This window comes from Quercus lobata, chromosome 9 (genome assembly GCF_001633185.2).
Source record: "Quercus lobata isolate SW786 chromosome 9, ValleyOak3.0 Primary Assembly, whole genome shotgun sequence".
Classification (NCBI taxonomy): Eukaryota; Viridiplantae; Streptophyta; class Magnoliopsida; order Fagales; family Fagaceae; genus Quercus; species Quercus lobata.
Genome location: NC_044912.1, coordinates 43,303,854 through 43,330,315, shown reverse-complemented (window position 1 = coordinate 43,330,315; position 26,462 = coordinate 43,303,854). Strand labels below are relative to the sequence as shown.

Sequence of the window (26,462 nt, the reverse complement as noted above, 5' to 3'; positions counted from 1 at the left end):
TTGGGGTGTGACACTTCCCGTCATGCTTTAAAAGTCTTTGGTTGTGCTTGTTTTCCTTTTTTGAAGCCTTACTCCTATCATAAGTTTGATCCCAAGTCTAGGTTATGTATTTTTTTGGGCTATCCTCCTCTTTCCAAAGGCTACATCTGTTCAGAGGTTTCCACTAAGAAAGTGTACATTTCCCCTCATTGTATCTTTCATGAAACCGTGTTTTCTTCCTTGTCAAATGTGGATTCTATGCCTTCTTCACCTTCTTCCTTTCTTCTTGTTTTTGATCCTTGGTTAGCTACTTTGGTTCTTTTATTTGTTCCTTCAATTTTCTAGTTCCTCACATGACATTGCTTTGCCTAATCCTAATCATATTCTTGCTCCCAATGGTGTCACTACTGCCTTGCCTCATCCTGACCCTACTCTTGACATTAGTATAACTATTGACACTACTGCTTCCTTCCCTCCTTAAGACTCTACTCTTGCCCTTGATCCCTTTATGTCTCCACCTATATCTGCCCCTAATATTCCTACCAATACTCACCCTATGCTTACCAAGTCTAAGAATGGTGTCTTTAAGCCCAAAGCCTATTCTGTTTAGGTTGACTATACTGTTACAGAGCCTCTCTCTTATGCTTTGGCTTCTAAGTTTTCTCATTGGTTGATACAATGGATTCAGAGACATTTAGTCCTGTTGTCAAACTTGCCACTGTCATAATTGTTCTTGCCTTAGCAGTGCAGTTTGGCTAGTCTCTTAGGTAATTGGATGTGTCCAATGCTTTTCTTCATGGGTTTTTACATGAGGAGGTGTATATGTGTCAATCCCCAAGTTACAAGGACAACTTTAAGCCTGATCTTGTGTGTCTCTTACATAAAGCTATCTATGGCCTCAAGCAAGCTCCTAGGGCCTGGTTTGATAGTTTGACTTTTCAGCTGTTTCATCTTGAATTTCATTCCTCTTGTGCTGATAGTAATCTCTTCATTCTCATTCATTCCTCTCATATTGTGTATCTACTGTTTTATGTTGATTATCATCACTGGCAATCATTCTTCTTTTGTTACTGAGATCGTGAGTCTACTTGGTGCTTCCTTTGCTCTTAAGGATCTTGGTTGCTTAAATTATTTTCTTGGGCTTCAAATTGAACACACAAATTCTGGTAACTGGAACAATTAGGAGATTCTATATAAGAAATACGGGGTTATGCTTCCGGTGGCAACATGCTATGGGGAAGTAGGCCCTTTTGTTCATCAGTCCAAGTATGCTCAGGACTTGCTTACTAAGTTTCACATGCTTGATTGCAAGCCTTGCTCTAATCCTTGTGCCTCTAATCATCAATTTGTACCAGCTCATAGTCCTCTCCCTGATCCTACTATCTAAAGGAGTTTGGTTGGGGTACTTCAGTATATGACCTTTACTAAACCTGATTTGTCCTATGCTGTGTAACAAGCATATTAGTTTATGAGCAAGTCTATTCAACATAATCTTATAGCAGCTAAGAGGATCCTCAAATATTTGAAAAGGTCTTTACATATGGGGTTCAAAGGACAAAAAATAAACTATTTAAAGTTTAAGGATAAAAGGAAAAGTTCATACAAATTTTAGAGACAAAAATAATATTTTAGCATAATTATGAGAAATACGTTGGTCATAAGTTCAAGAATGTCTCTAGCCGGTAAATATAGATATATAGTAGTGGTAGGTATGGGTGTCCATGCAAACCGAAGACCCGCCGGAATAGACCAACCCGACTCGTCATGGTCGGGCTAACACCTCCAACAGGTCGGTGACGGGTCTCAAACCGTCAGAATTGACTCCGACGGGTCGAGTGGCAGGTTTCGTCCTCAAAAACCCGAGCCACCCGACCCGCCTGACAAAAACTCAAAGAACAACGAAAATCACGTAGATCCGGCGACGATCTGGCGCTTCTCAGCTCTGATCTGGCCACGTTTAGGTGTCCTTTACTCAGATCAGCTCAAATTCAGCCAATATATAGTCTCTTCCTTACTCAGATATGCTTAATTCCGGCAAATCCAACCTAAATCTACTTAAGCCCGACTTCGATTCGGCTAAATCTTGGCCAAATTTTCATAGATCCAAAGGAATCTCACCCAACTCTTGTTAGATCTGGCCAGATCTGACAAGATCCGGCCAGATTTCAACCAAAAACTAGTGAATCGGAAAACCCAAAACCGACCGATTCTCACCCGAAAACCGATACAATTCTACCTGCTTGATTTGAAATTTTAGGCGGGTTGGTTGTGGGTCAAAATCTCCCCCACCTGATAATGTTGGGTCGAGTTCGGGTTGGGCACAAACCCGGCCCGTGGACACCCCTAGTTGCAGGCTCAAAACTTTCCCTCTAGCTCAAAAGAAAATTTACTTATTTTCTCAAAAGGAAATCAAAAATCTAGGCTACTTGTCCCTACTCTCAAGGTCAGGGATACATGGTCGGTAGCGGATTTTAAATATTTTTGTTTAAAATGATATGAAAATTATGGTTTAAAAAGTGATAAGGATAAAAGAGAGATTAACCACAAAAGACAAGCAGACGGTTAATAGCTGATGGGAAACGACTGATCCGTCAGCTCTCATTTAATGAGGGCTGTCGACGGAATAAAGTTGTAGGGAGATGCACCGAAAAGACACACCCTAAGGCTGACGGGGTCATAAAGCTGACAGGATCATAAAGCTGAAGGGATCCTGAAGCTGACGGGATTAAGGCTAAAGGCATAGTGTAAGCTGACGGCGTTAGTCAAAGAATGCTTGCTAATCACGTTTGCGTATGTAAGGAAATGACTTGTCCTCCACGTTTGGGAAAACCTAAGAGGTTCTATATGGAAATGATTTCACAAAATATGCCCAAGAAGACTCCTATAAGGAAAAGACTTCTACTCTAAGGAAAAGACTTCTACTCTAAGGAAAATGGGTTAACCCCTACTACTATAAAAACCCAAGTACTCTCACAAACCAAGGTACACATAATTTACCCTCTCCAGCACTCTGAAATTATGAGAATAGTTCTGACTTGACCTTCGGAGGGTTCTTGGCCGGCACCACACAGGTGCTCTCTACTAGGTCTTTTCTTTTTGCTGTGGAGGTGTTGTTTTTGAGCGCGCGAGGACCGTGTAACTTACTAGTGATATTTTCAGCATCATCAGTTGGCGCCGTCTGTGGGAAACGTGTAGTGTAAGTCATATTACTGTTTCCCGGACAAAAGTTGCATGGTGCTCACTCGTTCAATGGAAACCACTAATGACATTCAAGAAGAGGAACCACCCACGACCGCCCTCGAGAAGCAAGTTAAAACTCTCTCCTCTTCTGTGGAATGCCTCACCAGGCAAAATCGCGACCTGGAAGAGCAACTGTGCCAGAAAAACGCAGCACCGGACAACCAAGGGGCATATTAAGAAGGAACCAGCGCTGACAGAAGGAATCAAGAGGGACCCCTGGCTAGTAACGCCCCAAGCATACTAGAGCATCAAAACATGAGCATCCCTTCCCTTGTAGACATAGCTCCGTCACCTATTATCGCAGAGATGCAGGCAATGAAGGAACAAATGGAAGTTATGATGAATGCTCTCAAGGGACGAGTGTCCAGCAATCTTGACGACCTTGTTAACCGAACTGACTCACCATTCACCGCGCCCGTCAACTCTTTCCCCCTGCCAAGTAAGTTCCGCATGCCACAGATAGATAGTTATGACGGAGTCAGGGACCCGCTGGACCACCTAGAGACCTTTAAGACCCTGCTGCACCTTCAAGGAGTGGCAGACGAGATCATGTGTAGGGCCTTCCCTACGACGCTGAAGGGTGCAACAAGAATTTGGTTCAGCCGGCTGACACCCAACTCCATCAGCACCTTCAAGGAGCTAAGCGCTCAATTTATTGCACACTTTATCGAAGGACATCAGTACAAGAAGTCTACGGCTTGCTTGATAAGTATCAAGCAACGAGAGGAGGAAACGTTGAGAGCCTACATATCCCGCTTCAATAAGGAGGCACTCTCGATCGACGAAGCCGACGACAAGATACTTGTAGCAGCATTCATGAATGGACTGAAGAAAGGTAAGTTTTTGTTCTCCCTGTACAAAAATGATCCGAAGACCATGTCAGAAGTGCTTTATAGGGCCACTAAGTATATGAATGCCGAAGACGCGTTGTTGGCCCAAAAAGAGAGGCCTAAGAAAAGAGAAAGGGAGGAAGACACCTGACAGGACCAAGGCTGGAAGAAAACACGAATGGGAGATCGAAGGGATGAGAGACGCCCTAAGCCCCTAGGGGGAATATTCACAAGCTTCACTCCATTGACCGCCCCGATAGATCAAGTCCTAATGCAAATCAAGGACGAGGAGGCTCTGACGTTCCCTGGAAAGCTGAAGAGTGATCCCAACAAACGATCTAGGGATAAATATTGCCGCTTCCACCGTGACCATGTCCACGATACGGCTGATTGCTATGACCTAAAGTAGCAGATCGAGGCCCTTATCAGGCAAGGAAAACTGCAGAAGTTCGTTAGTAAGGAGAAAACAAATCCACCCCCACAAGACCAATACCCCCGAGGGATAATGAGCGACCGAGACCCCCGATAGGGGACATAAGGATGATCGTAGGAGGAATGGCTGCCACCAGGTCATCCAAAAAGGCCCGTAAAACCTACCTTAGGATGGTACAAAATGTTCAGCTGACAAGGGCTGTGCCAAAGATAGCACGAAGAGGAGGCCCCATTATCGGGTTTTCAGAAGATGATGCGTGACGCCTTCATCATCCACATGACGATGCGCTCGTCGTCAGCTTACAGGTAGAAGACTACAACATGCACCGGGTGTTGGTCGACAATAGAAGTTTAGCAGATATTCTATACTACTCTGCATTCCAGCAAATGAGGATCGAAAAAGAGCGATTGATTCCGACAAATGCCCTGCTCGTGGGTTTTGGAGGGAGCCGGGTATTCCTCCTAGGCGCGGTCACATTGTCCGTGGTGGTAGGCGATTACTCCCAATAGATAATCAAGGACGTGACATTCTTAGTGGTCAATTGCTCGTCTGCCTACAACGCTATCCTCGGACGACCCACGCTCAATTTATGGAAGGCAGCAACTTCAACTTATCACCTGATGATTAAGTTCCCTACCGACTATGGAGTAGGGGAGCTACGTGGAAGTCAGATGGCCATGCGCGAATGCTACGTAGCCATGATGAAGATGGACAATCAGGTCCAGGCCTTGAATATAGAAGAGCACCGGACGGTGACAGAGCTAGTAGAGAAGTTAGAAGAGATACCACTTGACAGTTCCGATCCTAGCCGAACAACTAAAATTGGAACATTCGCTAACCCCGCAATCCATCAAGAGCTCATAACCTTTCTTAGAGGCAATCGAGACGTATTTGCCTGGAGCCATGAAGATATGCTAGGAATAAACCCTTCAGTCATGGTGCACAGATTGAATGTATCGCCCTCCTTTCCATCCGTCCGACAGAAGAAGAGAGCGTTCGCCCCCGAGCGAGACCGGGCCATAGCAGAAGAAGTCCGCAAATTATAGAAGGCAAGCTTCATTAGGGAAGTATACTACCTCGATTGGCTGGCAAACGTAGTAATGGTTAAGAAAGTAGCGGATGTGTGTGGACTTCACTAACCTTAACAAAGCCTGCCCCAAAGATAGCTATCCCCTCCCAAAGGTCGACGTCCTAGTGGACAGAACGGCCCGACACCAGTTGCTAAGCTTCATGGATGCTTTTTCAAGGTACAACCAAATCCGAATGCATGAAACTGATCAGGAGAAAACTTTGTTCGTGACCAGTCAAGGCCTCTTCTATTACAAAGTAATGCCCTTCGGCCTGAAGAACGCGGGCGCAACCTACCAAAGACTTATGAACAAAATATTCGCGCAGCAAATTGGGAGGAATGTCCAGGTCTACATTGATGACATGCTAGTAAAAAGCCAAAGGGAGGAAGATCATTTAGAAGATCTCAAAGAAACATTCAACACCCTTCGTTCTTACAACATGAAGCTTAATCTAGGAAAATGCGCCTTCGGGGTGACAGCAGGAAAATTCCTAGGATTTATGGTATCCTAAAGGGGGATCGAGGCAAACCCAGACAAGATCCGAGCCACTATAGAGATGTTGCCATCGAGAAATGTGAAGGAGGTACAAAGCCTTAACGGAAAAATAGCAACACTAAATAGGTTCGTGTCAAGGGCGACGGAAAAATGTTTGCCCTTCTTTCGCACGCTGAGGAGATCATTCAAGTGGACTGCCAAATGTCAACAGGCATTCGAGGAGTTAAAGGATTATCTCTCCTCCCCGCCATTGTTGAGCCCATCACAGCTAGGTGAAGAGCTTTTTTTCTATCTAGCCGTCTCCCCGCAGCCATCAGCGCTGCCTTAGTCAGAGAAGAAGAAAAAATACAAAAGCCCGTATACTGCTTCGCGGTGCCGAAGAAAGATACCCGTCTATGGAGAAACTTGTCTTTGCATTAGTTACGGCAGCTCGCAAGCTCAAACCGTACTTTCAAGCCCATACGGTGAATGTCCTAACCGACAAGCCTTTGCGACGGGTAATGAGCAATCCTGAGGCTGCGGGTCGACTGGCGTTATGGGCTATAAAGTTGAGCGAATTTGATATCCAGTACCGCCTATGAACCGCCATCAAAGGACAAATTGTCGCAGACTTCATAGCAGAATTCACTCATGACGAAGACAAAGGGGCAGAAGAGTCCCCTCATTGGAACATATATACAGATAGGTCATCCAACAGACAAGCCGAAGGCGCTGGCATCGAACTACTATCCCCCGAAGGAGATACAGTTGAATGTATGGTCCGTCTCAACTTCCCCACTACCAACAATGAATCAGAGTATTAAGCGTTAGTAGCAGGTCTTGACCTCATGAAAGCAGCAGGAGCCGAGAGGATAGTCGTTTACTGCGACTCTCAGGTCATTACTAACCAAATAAATAGAGGCTACGAATGCAAGGGCGAAAGGATGAAGAGGTACCTTGATCAAGTAAGGGCAAGAGTAGATGACCTAGAGGCCAAAATAGTCCAAATCCTTAGAGGAGAAAACGAGCGAGCCGATCGCCTTGCAAAGGCCGCTTCAACAGAACATATGGTCATCCCTGGTAATGTACTCTCTTTTGTTCAGCTTTCTCCACTAATAGATTCCAGCAACGTGCAGGAAATAGGCTCTAACAGTAGCTGGACCACACCGATAATTTCATACTTAAAAAATGGGGTCTCACCAGACGGAAAAGAGGATGCAAGAAAGCTAACGGTCCAGGCGGCAAGGTTCGTCTTAATGAAAGACGTCCTGTACAAAAGAGGCTTCTCCCGTCCATATCTGAGATGCTTGGGTACGAAAGAAGCAGACTACGTCATGAGGGAGGTACATGAAGGTATTTGCAGAAACCATTCAAGGTCAAGATCATTGGTGCACAAGCTTGTGCCAGCAGGGTACTATTGACCCACCATGCAGAAAGACGCCGATGCTTATGTCAAGACCTATGACAAATGCCAAAGGTTCAACAATATTATTAGACAACCAACCGAAGAGCTAACCCCGATAACGGCCCCATGGCCGTTCGCACAGTGGGGATTAGATATTATGGGACCATTCCCTACAGCAGTACGACAGCTGAAGTTCCTAGTAGTGGGCATTGACTACTTTATAAAATGGGTGGAAGCTGAAACTTTGGCTACCAATACGGAGAAGAACGTACGAAGATTTTTCTGGAGATGCATTATATGCAGGTTTGGCATTCCTAGAGTCTTTGTCTCAGACAACGGGAGACAATTCGACAACGACTCCTTCCGGGATTTTTGCTCACAGTTAGGAATAAAGAACCACTACTCCTCCCTTGCCCACCCTCAGGCTAATGGCCAGGTCGAAGTCACGAATCGATCCTTACTCAAGATTATCAAGACTCGGCTCGAGGGGGCAAAAGGTATATGTCCGGAAGAATTGTCAAGCATACTATGGACATACAGGACGATGGCAAGGACACCCACAGGAGAGATACCGTTCCGACTAACGTACGAAAGTGAAGCAGTCATCCAAGCCGAAGTTGGGCTCACGAGTTACAAGGTGCACAACCATGATAAGAACAAAAATGACGAAGCAATGCAACTACAGCTTGACCTAGTGGACGAGATTAGGGCGGCGGTAGAACAAAGGCTCACTAGGTACCAGGACCACATGGCCAAACACTACAACTCTCAGGTCTAACACAAAGACTTCCAAGTTGGAGATCTCATTCTTAGAAAGGTCATGGGTGCCGCTAGGGACCCTACCTAAGGGAAGCTCAGCCCCAATTGGGAAGGACCTTACCAAGTTACGTCGTGGCAGAGGAAAGACACTTACCACCTGGAGACGTTAGACGGACAGAAGTTGCCACATCCATGGAACATCGAGCACTTACGAAAGTATTACCAGTAGAAGTGACAACATGAAGACCAACCTTTTTTATTCACATTTCAGTAAATTTTAGTTTTACTCCTTAGTTTTATCATTTACTTTAGTTTTTGCAACAATACCTCTTTTTCATTTTAAGCCCAAAAGGCAAGATTTGGTTTTAGAACTACTTTTATTTACAAATGCATGGAAATAAGAGGAGTTTATTCAAAATTGCTGAAGTATCTATTTCAGAAATCAATAGTTTAAAGTTCACAAAAGTGGACGACTAAGTTCACAAAAATGAACAAGAAAAGTAAACGACTAAGTCCATAACGCACGGACTAAAAAGATGACGGTCTCACCAAATAGATGAGACTATCATCATATGGACAAGGTTCTAAAACCAACGGACCTACAAAGATGACAAGCTCATCAAGTCCATGACAGACTAAAGCTAAAAAACTGACGGTCCCACCAAACAGATGAGACTATCATCATATGGACAAGGTTCTAAAACCAACGGGCCTACAAAGATGACAAACTCATCAAGTCCATGACAGACTAAAGATAAAAAGCTGACGGACTCACCAAACGGATGAGGCCGTTGTAGAACCAACGGGCTTACATTAAGTCCATAAGATCACTAGAAATTAGAAAATTGACGGTCACATTAAAGTAAGTAAAATAATAAAAATGGTGACAATTGACGGGTAAGGCTGTAAAGCCGACGGGCTACAAGCGATGGAACCATTACTTGGATAATGCAACCAAGCTGATGGACCTTGAAAAATGACGAACAAGGTCGTAAACCCAAGGGGAAAGCCCGTGAAACTGACGAGACTATCCAACCCAAAAGGATAAGACGGACATGCTTATATGTCGCAGAAAGGCTCTACCGACGGAGTCTCTAAACCAGTTTGAAAAACTGACAGGGCTCCCAAAATAGACGGGAATGTTTACCAGGACTTTGTCTGGCACAATCACTGATTAAAAAAAATATGAAAACGATGGGAATAACATGCCACGTAATAAATGCAGCTGTATACAAACAAAAGCCCAAAAAAAAAATAAAACCAAACAAGCATTTAAACGATTGTTTGAAAAGTAATTAAAATACACATTAAACGATTGTTTGCAAAATGATTGAAATACAAGGTTAAAATACAAATAAAAAGAACTAAGGAACAGGAATGTCAGCAGGATTCCCGTCAGCTTATTGATTTTCAATGTCTATAATCACAGCCGGAGTGTTGGAAGCAGGAGTAGGAGGGTTTGCAGTAGGTTGGGCTAGGACAACGACATCGTCAGACTCCAGAGTAGGATTAGGCTCAGAGGAGGATTAGGCTCAGAGGAGCCTTCATCTCCATCATCCATTGTAATTCCAGACAGTTCCAACTCTGAGAATGCTGATGCGACCTGCTTAAGGCAATCGTCAAACCCAATGCCATAATACTCGGCACAAGAGTCAATGAACGATTGCGTCGCTTTAAAATCTCGAACCGCGTCAGCCCCAGTCGTCTGCACCCTTTGGCCTAGATCCGTCACCTCCTCCTAGAGCTTTTCATTCTGACAGTTAGCCTCTGCCAGCTTCTCCCTGACTTCCTTCAGCTCTTGGTTTAGCGTACAAACGGCATCCTTGTACTGCCCCTGTTCATTCATCATATTTGTATTATGCTTCCGGACTAGGGTGACGACTCCCCCCTTGGCGACGCAACGGTCCTAAAGGGCCTTAAGGCGCACCAAGGCCTAAGAAAAGAACACAGACGTCAGTCAAAGTTTATCAAAAAAAAAATAAATCCAATTCAACCATAAGGTAGCAAGCATACCCTGGTGAGATAAAAAAGGACTGAGGCTCCTAAATCCTTCGTCCTTAACAGATCACAAGGCTCTATGTCCGTCGGTTTTATTAAGGACTCAACCTCCCCGATGGCATAGTCTTTATGGGTCAAGAGGCGGCAGAGACCCTCGTTGACGTGACTCGAGGAAGTCATTACCCCCTTGCCCGCACCATGGCTTGGCTTAAGAGGGGATTTTTCCTTTAGAGCACCATCCCCAGGAGTGACGGCAGCCTTTCTAGACGGATGACCATCACTCCTGTCGGGTTTCCTCTTTGTCGGCTTAGTGACGGCCTTAGGGGTTAACGAGGTCTCCCCCCCTACCTCCTTTGTCCTATTCTCCTCCTTCTGACGGGCTGCGGTAGCCCTCACCCTCTGTTCAGCAGATTCCATCTCTACACAAAAAAAAAAAAAAAAAAAAAAAAAAAAAAAACTAACAATTAAAACAAGAGACGGAGGAGTAGACTGACAGAGGTAATAAGGAATCTACTCATGTCGGCGAGAAAAGTCATCCAATTTTCTAGCTTCAGTTGACGGTTTTAGACCCCCACAGTATAAATGAATAGTGTCGAGGGTGATCAAATCCCTACACTTTCGTTCTTCCAAAGGAATCTCGAGAATCTGACGAATGAACTCCTCTTGCTCATCGGTTATGTGGGAGCGAGTATTAGCTAAAAAGAAAAAAGAGAAAAAAGGTTAGTAGCGTCACTTCAAAACAAAAGAAACACGGTTGACGGGATTAACCTAAATCCCTAACAAAAGCCCAAATGTTGTCAAAATAACCATGGAGAATCGTCACCCATTCCTCCTAACGGCAAACCCAATCCGTCCCTTCAACAAAAAAATATCTACTTTTCCAGTTCCTATTGGAATCTGGCATATCTGATACCAGCCTCAAACTTTTCTCTCGGGCATTAAAATGGTATGTCCCCTTAAACAAGGCGATGTGATGGGGTCTGTAGCAGTAAAAGAATTCGTCTAAGGTAAGCTGACAATTTCCTCCACTAAGACGACCCCACAGGATTTCAGCACCTATGAAAGTTCTCCAGGTATTCGGGGCGATTTGAGTGACAGACAGGCCCAGAAAGTCAGCTAGCTGACGATGTATGGCCGTTAACGGCAATCTCAAACCCGCTGCGAACATGGCATCATACATGCCAATGTCAGCTATTTTCCCTGAGTAACATCTCTCATTTTCTCTAGGGAGACAGATCGGGATGTGGTCTGGAATTTGGTAACGAGCGCACAACTCCCTAAATACCTTATCACTCATCCTAGGTAAAAACTTGTTACCGGCCCAATCCTCAGGAAAAATGAAAGGACAGTTATCCCCTGGACCCTCCGAGGTCCCTCCACTAGATCCTTCATCACCGTCACTATCATCTCCGTCGACATCTTCATCATCCCCGTCACTTCCGTTCTCTCCTCTTCCCTCTTCTACTTCATCCTTACCCCCCTCAGTATAACACTTATCACCGTCAGGAGATCGGGCTGACGTCTCTCTCTCTCTCTCTCTGATGAAGGCGAGAAGTCCTCTGACTCATCACCATAACCAAAGGCCTCGTCATAGCCCACTCTTTCGCGGACTGACGACTCCTCACATGACGCGTCACTTGACATCTGACTACCTACAAGTGACGGATCCAATCTAAGTACCTAAACTGGCGTCCTCACTAAAGAATTATTCAGGCATAAGCAAAAATGAAAGAGAAGAAGAAATAGAACTTACTGGTAGGTTGACTTTCTTAAGCAAAAACGAATTCAAGGGCAGCAACGGACGGGCTGACAGAAATAAGGAATGAGATGACAAAATTCAGGGCGACGGTCTCTCTCTCTTTCAAGGATCAACAAGGATGAAATAGGGGAAATGGGGAGGAGGAGTCGCTTATATATAGAGTGGAAGTGTATGGAAGACGAAGCGACGCTCTCGTCAAAAGCAAAGCCAATGAGAACGCGCCATTTGTCCAAAAGCATTAAATGCACGGCGGCTCGAGGAGTTCCACGTAAATAACTTTCCTGCCTCCTTAAAGAGTATAACAATCAACAAGAACATTAACTCCATAACCCGTCAGTATGTAAAGTGATGGAGATATGGAGTAAGGGGCAACTGATAAGGATAAAAGAGAGATTAACCACAAAAGGCACACCCTAAGGCTGACAGGGTCATAAAGCTGACAGGATCATAAAGCTGAAGGGATCCTGAAGCTGATGGGATTAAGACTGAAGGCATAGTGTAAGCTGACGGCGTTAGTCAAAGAATGCTTGCTAATCACGTTTGCGTATGTAAGGAAATGACTTGACCTCCACGTTTGGGGAAACCTAAGAGGGATTCCTATATGGAAAGGATCCCGCAAAATACGCCCAAGAAGACTCTTATAAGGAAAAGACTTCTACTCCAAGAAAAAAGGGTTAACCCCTAATACTATAAAAACCCAAGCACCCTCACAAATAAAGGTACACATAATTTACCCTCTCTAGCACTCTAGAATTGTGAGAATAGTTCTGACTTAACCTTCGGAGGTAACTTGGTCGGCACCACACCGGTGCTCTCTGCTAGGTCTTTTCTTTTTGCTGTGCAGGTGCTGTTTTCGAGCGCGCGAGGACCGTGTGGCTTACTGGTGATATTTTCAGCATCATCAAAAAGTATTGTAAAAACACCTGTTTAAGATATTCATAATGCAAAAAATGTGTATGGTAGAATGTTCTTAATAATGTATTTTTAAATATAAAAAAACATATTTATGTGCTTAGTAGTGAACAACTGATGTCACATGTAGGAATGGCAACGGGTCGGGTTCGGGCCGGGTTTTTACATACCCGGACCCGACCCGCGGGCCAAGACCCGAAACCCGGACCCGGCCCGTATATTAAACGGGTTTTTTTCTCGGGGCCCGGACCCGCTCCCGCCGGGCCCCGCGGGCCCCGTGGGCCCCGTTAAGCCCAACCAGAGAAAGCAAGCTTTTATGAAACAAGCCCCAAACTCAACATCAAACCCACGACCAAACAACCAATCTCAAAATTCCCTTCTTTCCAAATCTCCACAGCCACACCCAAATAAATAAATATCCATCCCATTTTTCAATCCTCAAACCCAGAAATAACCAAACCAACGGAGTAGATTTCGGATCAAACAAAAAAAAAAATATATATAAAGAAGAAGATAAAAATAGAAATGGAGTGAGAAGAGAGTCTTGGCCCTGAGTTGGAGATTAGAGAGAGAGAGAGCTTGAGGTCTTCGACCTTGGGTTTTAGTCTTTGAGATCTAGAGATAGAGGGAAGAGTGCTTAGGTAACAAGCAGATCATGACCCAAAACCAATTCATAAGGAAAGTGCTTAAGAGTGACTGTGTGAGCTGTGAGATTGAGTGTGAGTGACTCAGAGTGAGGCCGAGGGCTGCGTGGCTGAGTGCGTGGCTGCATGAGTGACAGGGAGATTGAGGGTTAGGGTGAAGGCGTGAGTGACTGAGGCCGGAGATTGAGGCCGTGAGGGCGTGAGCGACTGAGGCCGGAGATTGAGACCGTGAGGGCATGAGCGACAGAGAGATCAGAGGGTTAGGGAGAGGCAGATGGTATACTGGGTTAGAGAGAGGCAGATGGTGTACTGGGTTAGGGTTTACAACTAAACATATATCTATATATATAAGGTGGGTTTTTAGTAATTTCAATGGAACCGGGTTATATCCGGGTCGGGTCTCGGGTCGGGTCTCGGATTTTTTTATAAAATCCGGACCCGACCCGGACCCGCTTCGGATTTTTTTAAAAAAACCCATACCCGACCCTATTCTTTATCGGACCGAGTAAAATCCGGCCCATTAGGATCGGGCCGGACCGAGTATCCACGGATCGGATCTAAATTGCCATCCCTAGTCACATGTACATTAAAATTTTTATTATTTTATTTAATGAGAGAGAAACTCCCACTTATTATTGTTGCCCTCTGTTCGTTCTCTTCACAGGGACTCTACATTTCCTTCATCTTTTTAAGTGGGTCTCTTCTCTTCTACAACTTGCAAAACCCAGAAAACAACTCAATACAAAATGTTTCCTTGCTTTTTATTTTCTCCCCCAATCCGAACTATTTAAATTCAAATGTTTTTTTTTGGGTGTGGCCTTTTTCTATTTGTTGTTGGCGTCAGTGACTAATGGCAATTGTTGGTGTTAGTGGATCTAATACATTGGAGTATAATAATTGTATCTTTGGTGTTAGAAATTGCTTTCCTGATTGGGTTTTTTTGGTAAGCTCAACTTTTTTTTTTTTTTGCTTCCAGTTACAGTGCGTTCATGGAGTTGAAAGAAAGGTGAAGAGAAAGAGAAAGATGAAGAGGAAGATAATACAGTAATGACTAATGAGAGAGGTCTGAAAGAAAAATCAGCTCTCTATGTCATGTCAGACTTGATGAGTTCTACAGTTAATTACAATAATGTCATTCAGCACTATTACTCAAGAACTGAAAACTACTCACAAGTAATTTTTAAACTGGAACTCAAACGCTCTTAATTAAACAACTTTATCAAACATTTTTTTTAGTACTACTATTTTTATTGTATAAATACTAAAAACTACTTCTAAACAGCCCATTCTTATCTAAAGTCTTTTTGTTAAAATATGGTCAAAAAAGTAGGCAACCAAAATTGGAAAACGGTCAAAAAAGAAGGCTACAAAATGGTCAAAAACTGAAGATAAACCCCAAATTGTCACACAAAGACAAAATCATCTCTCTCTATATATACACGAATTTGACAGGGTTAAAAAAATAAACGAAAATGGAAGAAGTTAAGTTATTAGGAGTTTGGCCGAGCCCATACAGTTACAGGGTGATATGGGCTCTGGAACTCAAGGGTGTGAAGTACGAATATTTGAAAGAGGATTTAGCTAATAAGAGTGATTTGCTTTTACGATATAACCCAGTTCATCAGAAGGTCCCTGTGCTCGTTCACAATGAGAAACCAATTGCAGAGTCCACTGTCATACTTGAATATATTGAGGAGACATGGCCACATAACCCCCTGCTTCCTACTGACCCTCATGAGAGGGCCTTAGCAAGGTTCTGGATCAAGTTTCTAGACGACAAGGTAATTTCTTTGTATTCCAATAATCCAAGTCTTTATGTGTTTTATAATTCAATTTGATCTAGCACAGGTTCTAGAAATATCCAAACTCAAACACTATACTCTTTGCAATGTTTACTTCTTATTGGATTATCTTTTGAGCTAAAATTATAGACAATTTACCTATCTTGTGGCTAATTAGTGCATATGGTCAATAATATGCATTCAATTCAATTCCTACACTTCCAACTATTGATATGTCAAAAAAAAAAAAAAAATTTGTAACTGTTCTAATTACTTATTCAGAAATATCTATTTAATTAATGATTTGAATAATTTCTTAATCAAACAACTGCTGCATGGTACTTGATTATACCAAGGGGGATAGTATTTGAATAACAAGAGGGATGAAATAGTTGTTCAGCAGTGATCTCATGATTCATTTTCGTTTCCAATAAAACAACAAGTAGCATTATTGTTTCTTCAACTAATAAAATTAGAAAACGAAAAACTGGATATATTAATATATTTCTTTTCCTAATTAATAAGGGGGTGTTTAGTAGAGTAGTTTGAGAAAGGTTGTTTGTAGTTTTTTGAAATACATGTAAGTAAAAAAGTGTGTAAAAAAGTATGTAATATTGTTTAAAATATGAAAATATGAGTTTGAGATTGATAACCAAACAGTCTCTAAGTGTTTAGAATCTTGTGATGCAGAGCCCCATGCTCTTGCGGTTCTATTTAACTGTTGGAGAAGAACAAGAGAAGGCAACAAAAGAAGTAAGAGAACTGCTGAAAGTCATTGAAGAGCAAGGGCTTGGGGAGAAGAAATATTTTGGTGGCGACAAAATTGGATTGGCTGACTTAGTGTTTGGATTTATACCAGTTTGGCTGAGAGTACTTGAAGAATCAGCTGGTGTCAAAGTTATGAAACCTGATGACTTCCCTCGCTTGCAAGTATGGATTGAGAATTTTAGGGAAAACCCCGTAATCAAGGCCAACCTTCCTGATCCCAATGAACTATTGGCCCATTCCAAGCAGAAAAGGGAGGTCCTTTTGGCATCAAAAATTGCATAACTATCTCTCTAATGCAGTCTTAATAATATATTATTACTTCGTCATGCCTTGCAATAATTATTTTCAACTTAACGTAGGCAACATGGGCATTAAAATTTTGTATTTTTCTTTCATGAAATAATATTTTGTCTGTGTCAAATACCAAATTAGTTAGAATACAATAAAGATTAGAGAATGAAGTAGATAGTTTCATTATTTGTTTGTCATCATTATTTCATGTGCACAGGACTTATTATATCAGTGTGGGTCGGGAACTAATTTTCCTATATGCAATTGTATTACAGTCTTCCATGGGTTATGAACTTATGATCTTGAATAACAATTTATAAAAAGTAGTAGGGATTGGTTCCAACTACCAACTCTCACTCTAAACTACTCCATTCTCCCCATCAAGTAGGCTTCAGGATAAGAGTAGTTATGGCCATGGGACGGGTTTGGATTGGCCCAACCCAAACCCAAATCTGATACCCTATATTTGAAACTTGAATCCTCATCCAACATGTTCCTTCTCAACATAAATTCTTAAAAGAAAAGTTTTGAATCCTTCTCAATCTCAATTCTCAATTAGTAGACTCATGACTTTGACATTTGATAAAATGCAAAATGGCTCCTCGAGTTTGGCTTAATTTCAAATAGACCTCTTATACTTTCTATTTAATGCAAAATAGCTTTTGCTGATTGCTCTTTATAGCCAAATTAAGACCCTAATTAGTTCTTAGTGTAGGTGAGGGTCGAACCTCAAATCTCTTATTTGACAACAAGTGATTTTACTAGTTAAGCTAACTAAAACCCTTATGTTCCTGAGATCATAATAGACAAAATGACTATTCTGTAAGTTGTGAGGGACTAAAAATGCATATGACTACTTTATTAGTATTTTTTAATAAAATTTTAAAATAAAATTTAATAATTCTTTTTTTTTTTTTTCTCATTCATGAATCATAAATAACAATATTGGTAAATAGGTGTTCAATGCATTGAAACATTGAATGCAATTCAGATATGACTTGTGTCCAATTTTGAAGTCAATTTTAAAAACATGTTAGTCTTGTATCCTCTTTAGATCTAGTGAACTATAGTGCACTGAACATAAACTTTATCCTTGCTAGAGTTTGTAATGTTAAATTTATAAAAAAAAAAAAAAAAAAAAAAAAAAAAAAAAAAAAAACTACTTAAGCAAAAGCCAAAAACCAAATGGCAAAACAAATTATCGAGAAAAAAAAAATATATATATATATATATATATATATATTTAAGAGAGATCAAGAAGTGGAGATGAGCCCGGATGCAATGAAACAAACAACTTGAATCTGCATGTTGTTCCAAGATTGAATAGAAGTTCTTGAGCGCCTTTCGCCACATTATCAACCAAATTGCAGCAAATGTACTCGTTTGAACTCGAAGGCATGTTGTGCCCATTTAAGTTATTGGGCTTGTTTTTTGGGCCAAGCAGATGGGTTTTAGCCCATTTCTAGCACACTTATATATTTTTTGGGCCAAGCAAGATTCTTTCTTCGATTAAGTTCGGATCTGGTATACATGCCGCCTGAATTCAAGTACCCCTTTTTTTTTTTTTGAAAAACTGAATTCAAGCACCCTCTGACTTATGCAGCCAATGTAAAGCCCAACCTGAAGATATCTTGCATGTGGTGTGGGGCTGTGTGGAGGTTGAAGGTGTATGGAGGAACCTCAGTTGGGTTTGGGACCAAGCTCATCCCCCTCCTGGGGACTTCACTAACTTTATTTCAAGGTTCTTGCAGGTTGTTGATGAGCACAGGGCTGAGTACTTCATCATTATGGCGTGGATGCTGTGGAATAGGCGTAATTTAGTTCGTCTCAATCGCCCTGCACAGACTCTGGAGTACATCACAAGAGCGGCTGGCAATTTTCTTCAGGATTTCCTTAAAGCGCAGGAGCCCGTGCAAGTGACAAGACAAGCTGCCACCGTCCACCATTGGTGTCCACCTCCCCATGCCAGATTCAAAGCCAACTTCGACGGTGCGGTCTTCCAAAGTAGCAACGAGGCGGGTATCGGAGTGGTGATCCGTGACCACAGAGGTGAAATCATTGGCTCCCTATCTTTGCATATGCCCCTCCCTCCAACGGTAGCTGAAGTCGAAGCACTCGCATGTTGCCGAGCTGTTCTGTTTGCAAAGGAACTGTGTCTTCATGAGGTGCTTTTTGAGGTTGATTCGCAGATTGTTATCAACGCCCTTGCAGATGGTAGAGCTGAACAATCCACTTATGGTCATATTATTGTTGACATCCTTTATGAGGCAGCCCAGTTAAGTTTTTCAGAGTTTGTGTATTTTAATTGCAATTGCAATAGAGTTGCTGATGCAATGGCGAAAAAGGCCAAACCTGGTTTAGAATTTCAAGTTTGGTTAGAGGACATCCCAGAGGAGTTTGTTCCTTTGGTTCTTGCTGACATTTCTTAAGTTTTTATTTTCAATCTAGCCCAGGCTGGCGGTTTCCAGTCTGGTTTCTCCCAAAAAAAAAAAAAAAAAGCACATTGTTCAGAAAACCAAAATACTAATTTCCAAGAAAATAGAATAAATAAATGAAAACAATTTTTTTGGATTTAAGCTCAAATTTTCTATTGTCATCTCACTTAGCTGTTGGATCCCTCTTCCAAAAATCTCAAGTTATAAAATAAAAATAAAAACTTTTTTAATTGATAGGATCTATATCTTCCATGGTTGCTTCTTATGCACTATGAAATTAATGCATTTAAATACAGTTTATTATCACCGTGCACCCTTAGCGTGATGGTCACTTCACAAGTATAAGTGTTTGTGATGTGTGAGGGGGCGGACAAGAGTTACGGTTCAAGTCTCCAATTTCTAAGAGAGAGTTTCATACACATATGTACTTAGATTAGACTAAAGTAAAATTTCTATCTTGTATAAAAAAAAATACAATTTATTTAATAATTTATCTATAAAATGCGGAACAAAAATTTAAAAATTAGCTTATTTTTTAAAAAACTAAAGTTAGATCTTTGGAAAAAAGTTGAAACAAACAAACAAAAAGTTGAAAGTTGTAATAATCAACGCTAAGATTCTGTTTGAATACAACTTATTTTTACTGAAACTAAAAACTAAAAACATTGTAGCAAAATAATTTTTAAATGTATGAATAGTACTGTAAACACAAATTTTTCCCAATTGTAGAAAATCAAGCAATTGAAAAGAAATATGGTTTGCAAATAATAATTTGTATTGATGAATAACAAGTACAATCTCTATTTCAATTCTTTTACAAAAGAATACCCTCTGATTCTATTTTCATTGAACTTGACTCGAACAAGGAATCTTCTTGACTTTAGTTGAAAGATGGATTGAACGGTCTCCACAACAAATCTCTAACTTCAAGCTTATTAGAGATTTATTGTTCTTCAAGTCTTTGAATATGAAGGCTTTTAGGTTGAAGTTCTTTGGGGCTTTAGAGGCTTGATCCGTTGAGCTTCAAGGATTTGAGGTTTGTTGAAGTTTATGGAGGCCTTTTTAGCTTAATTCCAATAGAACTTCAAAGAACTTATTTAAATGTTCTTCGTGTGTTCTTGAGATAGAATTTCTCCAGAACTTTAATGTCTCGAAAACTTCCTGTTGAAAATGAGAGGGGATGTCCTCTATTTATAGTGATTTCAGAGGATAAGCTCCACTATGAATTGATATGCTTGAAAATATGTAGTAGACTTTTGATTGGTCCAAATTCTTCTTAGAGATAATTATCTCTATTTATCTATTTTGATAAATATCATATTTTGATAAAGATAATAATCAACAAAGATAAATAATTATCTCTATTTAATTTATTTAATAAAGATAATTATCTACCAATTTTGAATAGAAAATTTATCTTTATTTTATTTATTTACTTATTTTAATAAAGATAATTACCTATAGATTTTTTATAGGAAATTTATCTTTATCTTGTGGGCCAAATGACATGTGGCAAATTTTGATATGCCAATGTGATGCCAATTTGGATGACACATGTCATCATCTAATTTAATGACATTAATTTAGAATTTGCCACTAAACTTTGATGTGGCATTTTATAATTGGCTTAAAAATTTTGCCTCTTACAAATGCCCCCTCGAGACTTGATTATATCCACAATTTTAAGTGTGGAAGATCAAGTCTCGACAACTTCATGCTTTGATGCAATTAGTTTCAGCACCTTTCATTTATTTAGGAATTTGCAAGCAGGCATTTCTCCAAGTGAACATGTGCGAGAGTCTACCACCATGAGAAGAGCTTTGCTCCTAACTTGTTTGGCGAAGATAACTTTAGGAAAGAAATTTGTTTGAGCATACACCTCTCCAATATGATAGGAAGTTCCCCCTGTTCATTATTCCAAAGTGTCTAACACCATGCTTCTTCCTTGGAATCGTGTGACCAACATTTAGCAAGGTGGAGTCCGTAGGTTGGGTAAATCCAAACAGGAGAGTGACTTGGTGACCCACACTTCAAAGAGCTTTAATGTGATGCAATCAAATAGAATTCTTATTCAAATAGGAATTGTTTGAAAAGAATTCAAACGTGGAAGTGGCCACATTCAGATGCCTTGGCAGGGGTATATCAAAACTTAAAAGAGTTCTAATGTTACTCATTTATAGAGTTCCAAAAGAACTAAATTTCGGAAAAGTATGTCAAGACTTAAAAGAGTCATAAATCGTGCAAGAATCCAGTAATGTAATACATGCAAGACTCCACCATGCAAGAAGCCACGTTTTTTTTTTTTTTTTTTTTTTAAGTCCAAGCTGAATAAGGATCTGAACTCTTATATCTCAAAGAGTCCTACTTGAACTTGAACACACAACTCAAGACTTCTTCTCCAATTTAACTTCTTCCTTCATATACCTATATAAAGACATCCCTTTCCTTCCTTTTTCTCGTTGATGATCAGGTACGTGCTTTCTTTTTCATTCATTCATTCTTTTTCTTTTTTCTTTTTTTTTAGCCGCTCCCCTTTTAGATTTCTAGGCCCTCGTCATAATATCCTCTTTGCTTTGCTGTAGCTTGCCATTAAATCTTTCATTCTTTTATCTGAATGATCTTCAATCATGACACTGACTTCTTTTATTCTTTAGAAGCACAAAGAACAGGTGGCATCTTATTCTTGAGTTGGAGCAAGATTTCATAAATACTATCCAGGTGTTGTTCATTGATTTTTTCTTTTTTTTATTTTTTATTTTTTGCGATATTTATATGTCCATCATTCATGCATGCATGTCTTCTATTTGAGATCACGGATCCACTCACATGAATATTTCTAAGTGAATCATGTGTTATCTCAATTTTTTGTCACAATATCCAACAAGCAGAATTAATGAAACTTGTTTTATAAAGCTGATCTCTTTTTGAACATCAATTTGAAACTCTTATTTTATTCACTTTTATGTGTAGCATGACTTGATTTTCTTGATAGGTATTCTTTTGACTATCTTACGCAGCATTTGGTCTTTCAAAGCTCACTATTCTTGAAGACTTTTGCAATAAGTTTCACAAGTTAGGCTTCAAAAGATTTCAACTTCACAATTCCATCAAGCTTCTTGAGATTTCAATCACACAATTCTGTCGAGCTTCACAAGAAGGTTATTGTGCCATTTCGTGGAGGTAAATTCTTGTTTGCTTCCTCACTCGTGTATTTTTTTTGCATGTCTATTTTTTTTTTTTTTTTTTTCCACCTCCATTTAGAATAGGTAATATGATGACTTAGTGGCACTACGAAGAACTTGCAAGATTTTATTTTGTTCCACAAGCCAAGTAGCTACCAAGACAAAGACCTCAATGACAATCTTGAAGACGAAGACAATCTTGGTAAGGAAGTCTATCTGTGATACGATGACTTCCTTGAAGACGAAGACGATCTTGACAACGAAATCTATCTGTGATACGATGACTTTCTTGAAGACGAAGAGGATCTTGACAATGAAGTCTATCTGTGATACGATGATTTCCTTGAAGATGAAGATGATCTTGACAATGAAGTCTATCCTGGATATGAAGACTTCCTTGAAGAAGAAGACGACTTCCTTGAAGACGAAGACAATCTTGACAAGGAAGTCTATCTATGATACGATGACTTCCCTGAAGACGAAGACAATCTTGACAACAAAGTCTATCTGTGATACGAAGACTTCCTTGATCTTGACAACGAAGTCTATCTGTGATACGAAGACTTCCTTGAAGACAAAGACAATCTTGACAACGAAGTCTATCTTGGATACGAAGACTTCCTTGAAGACGAAAACTATCTTAAGGATGGAGACAATCTTGAAGACGAAGTCTATCTTGGATACGATGACTTCCTTGAAGATGAAGACAATCTTGACAACAAAGACAATCTTGAGGCAAAGACTTGCCTTGAAGACGAAGACATCCTTGAAGATGAAAACAATCTTGAAGATGTAGACATCCTTGAAGACGAAGGCTGCCTTGAAGATGGAGACTATCTTGAAAATGAAGACAGTCTTGAGGACAAAGACTTGCCTTGAAGATGAAGACAATCTTGAAGACAAAGACTGCCTTGAATATGAAGATTGTTGATGCAAGGCCTTGAAGATGAATATTGCCTTGAAAACAAAGACAATATTGAAGATGAAAATGATCTTGAAGATGGAGTTTGTCCATGCAAGGATGTGCATTGGTATCTTTGCAATGGAGCAACTGTCGATGCAACAATCTAAGGACGTGCTTTGGCATCTTGCTATGATACTTTTTAAAGGTATAAAATGATGAGTACCAGACTTTAGTGATACGGGATGACACCATTCAAAGTTTAAATATGTGAGAAGATGACATCAAAACTTCAAGGATTTGAGGTGATCCAACTCGACAGAGAGGCAACTCAGTCCAAACTTTAGAGATGCAAAAAGGTGCCACCAAGTTTTTGGAGATGCAAGGAGATACCACCAAGTCTTTAAAGATGAGAGGCAGCACTGTGCAAACTTTAGAGATGTAAGGCAACACAACTTAGAAGGAAAGCAATGAAATTCAAAAGAGAGACGATGCGATGCCAACTTTGACAATGCAAGACAACATGACTTTGAAGGGTTGCAATCTAGACTTCAAAAATGCAAGGAGATACCACCAAGTCTTTGAAGATGTTAGGAGATACATACCACCAAGATTTTATACATGAAAGGTAGAACTACTTAGACTTTAAAGACGAGACAGAAAGCACATTTTAGAGATGCCAAGAGACATTCTCACAATGATGTTTGCTTTCATGGTGACTTTGCATTCCTTTTGGTTGTAATATCTTACAATGATGTTAGTCTTCATACGGTAGCATTGTCTTCTTGTAGTGACTATCTCATAGTGATGTTCGCCCAAAACTATGATTGCACTTAGTGTGACATGCCAAGTTTTGCCTATGTTGCACTTGAGAGAGATCGAGTCATCGCGTGTTTCAAGAAAGTTTTTTATCAAGTAGTTCAAGAGGAGAATTTTATTTTATTTAATTTTTTTTTTGAGGATGTGACTGAACTTAGTAAATGATACCAAACTACCTACGTACTCGAAAGGGGATCAAGTCAACACGTAGTTCAAAAGGGGATTTTTTTTTTTTTTTTTGAGGATCGATTGAACTTAGTAAATGATACCAAGCTGCCTACGTACCCGAAAGGGGATCAAGTCAACACGTAGTTCAGAGGGGATTTTTTTTTTTTTTTTTTTGCTCTAACTTTTGCCTAGGCCGCCTTTTTAAAGGTTTTCAACCTAGCGAGCTTTTAATACCCTAACTTTTGCCTAGGCCGCCTTATAAAAAGGTTTTCAACCTAGCGGGCTTTTTTTGTTGTTGTTGTTGTTGTTGTTGTTGTTGTTGTTGTTGTTGCCCTAACTTTTGCCTAGGCCGCCTTATAAAAAGGTTTTCAACCTAATGGGCTTTTTTTTTTTTTTTTTTTTTTTTTTTTTTTTTCTCTTATTTATTTATTTATTTATTTTAGAACACTTTCAAGAGTAATGGGAAAACATCATGTACCCTTTGAGTGTTGAGGTAGGTAGTTTTAGGCTCTTACCAAGGAGCATTTCAAACTTCAATCATACTAATGCTTCAAGAATTTGCCGTTGATGGGGCTAATTCTCAAACCATCTTCAGTTGTATTAGTGTTGATTTCCTTTAATTCCTCAACTGTAGCTTGTATGCCTTCTTCAAAGATGGGTGGAGCATCCTTAACATCATCTTCGACTTCTTGGTTTGTGGTCACCATTGTACGCCTTTTTATAGTCAAGGCTTCTCTAGTATTCACTTCCCAAATGGTTCTACGTTTCATACGAGATGGAATGGAGCTTTGAATCTCATTCAAATCTTTATCAACAATAAGTGTGTTGTTAGCACCTCTAGGAAGGAAATTTGTCCTTTCATTCTGCTTTCGTCTTGCCTTTAAATCTTTTGAGAGTCGAGAAGGGATTGAATGACTAAGCCTTGTGAGAACTAAACCTCGAGTGCCAACTTGAGAAGGGGTTGAGTGACTGAGTCTTGTGAAAATAGAGCCTTGAGTGTCAACAACAGAGTTATCTTCTTGAGTCCCTAACCTATCAAAGACTGAGATATGTGAAGTAGATCGTCCAATGCGGTTAAAAATAGATGAATTCTTTGATAGATTCGAAGATTGTTCTTCTTCCTCATAATTTGCCGAAATTACAGAAACACTAGCTTTTTGGATGGGAATATGAACAGGAGTTGGTGGGATGTATCCAATTCTAGCCTTAGAATTTGTTACACTGAAACCTTTAGCCTTTGACACTTTATGCTCTTCTTTTCCAGAGGCTTCAGGGATGAGCTTAGCCAAACCACTTGGCTTCTCATGGTCATAACCAGCTTTAGCCATGAGTCTATATGCATTAGGGTCAAAGCCCTCTTTGGTTGGTGTGGTGGGCAAAGTCCCGTGTTCAATAATTGGTCCTTGGGATGGTCTTGTGAACCCTTTCCATGGTTGGCTTGAGATTCTTGATTTTGTGATTTTAGCAATTAGGAGAGTTAATCCTTGCAGATCTTCCAATACTGACTCTTCATCTCCTGAAAAAGGTGATTGACCCTCTTTTCTTTTGGTGACTGGGACATAGTGTAACATATGAGCTGCCTTAGTCGCTTTAGAAACTTGATGCTTCTTCTCTTCTGTGGAAGTCTTTGTTTGCTTGATTTCCTTCTCCTCAATTGGCTTGGTTTCCTTCTCCTCAACTGGAGAGTCAATCCTTGAAGTTTTGTAGTGGAGGTTTATGTCTTTGCTAGATGGTGAAACAATGACTTGTGCTTCTTCTAGTGTATCATCTTCCAAGTAAAATTTTGCATCAGCAAAATGTGATTCAGCTATAGTAAAGGGCTTGTGATTAGCTACTACCTTCTTAACTTGTCCATCTTGGAAATATTTAAAGCATTGGTGATACGTAGATGGCACAACACCATACTCATGCAACCATGATCTTCCAATAAGCACTTTGTAAGTGGTCTTGGCATCAATGACATGAAAGAGCGCACTTGATTCCATTTCACCAATGAGCATATGAAGTCTAATCTTTCCAATAGCTCTTTGTCCACCTTGATTAAAGTCTTGAATCATCAATTTACTGGGAAGTAGTTCATCCAATGAGATTCCAAGTTCTTTCAATATTTTGAATGGAAGGATATTGACTGCAGATCCACCATCAATAAGGATACAATTGACTTCTTGTTCTTGAATGTAGCCAGTCACAAATAAGGGACGATTATGAATCTTGGATCCCAACAAACGATCATCATCAGTGAAAATGATTGAAGACCAATATGCTCTATACACAATAGCTCACTCTATTTCTTCCTCACTATCTGAAGAGTCTTCTTCACCATTTACTTGATAACATGTAAAAGATGAAAAGATATAATCCTCAGGAACTGGCACTGGGGAGAAAGCTATTTTCACCTCAATAGGCTCAAATGAGTCAAATTGAATGGTGAAATAAGTAGAAATGGTTGTTGAGGCTACCATGGCTAGATTGGCAGTTGCGACTTCATCATCAAATGTGATCTTACCATGACGATCTAGCTCCATGATTTTATCTTTCAGCACGAAACATTGCTCAATGGGGTGGCCTATGAGGCGATGATACTTGCAATACTTGTGATCATTTGTTTGGTCAT

At 40.4% G+C, this 26,462-nt stretch overlaps 2 protein-coding genes across 2 annotated transcripts; both read left to right on the top strand.

Moving 5' to 3' along the window:
• The first annotated feature begins 14,966 nt into the window (after nucleotides 1-14,966).
• Nucleotides 14,967-16,550, top strand: LOC115961026 (probable glutathione S-transferase). Its single transcript, XM_031080078.1, has 2 exons — nucleotides 14,967-15,284; nucleotides 15,975-16,550. The coding sequence occupies exons 1-2, from the start codon at nucleotides 14,976-14,978 to the stop codon at nucleotides 16,332-16,334; spliced, it is 669 nt and encodes a 222-aa protein (XP_030935938.1). The 5' UTR covers nucleotides 14,967-14,975; the 3' UTR covers nucleotides 16,335-16,550.
• A 1,323-nt stretch (nucleotides 16,551-17,873) lies between these two features.
• Nucleotides 17,874-18,772, top strand: LOC115961794. The gene is made up of 2 exons (XM_031080711.1): nucleotides 17,874-17,890; nucleotides 17,947-18,772. Exons 1-2 carry the CDS (start codon nucleotides 17,874-17,876, stop codon nucleotides 18,770-18,772), a joined length of 843 nt encoding a protein of 280 aa, XP_030936571.1.
• Nucleotides 18,773-26,462: the final 7,690 nt, after the last annotated feature.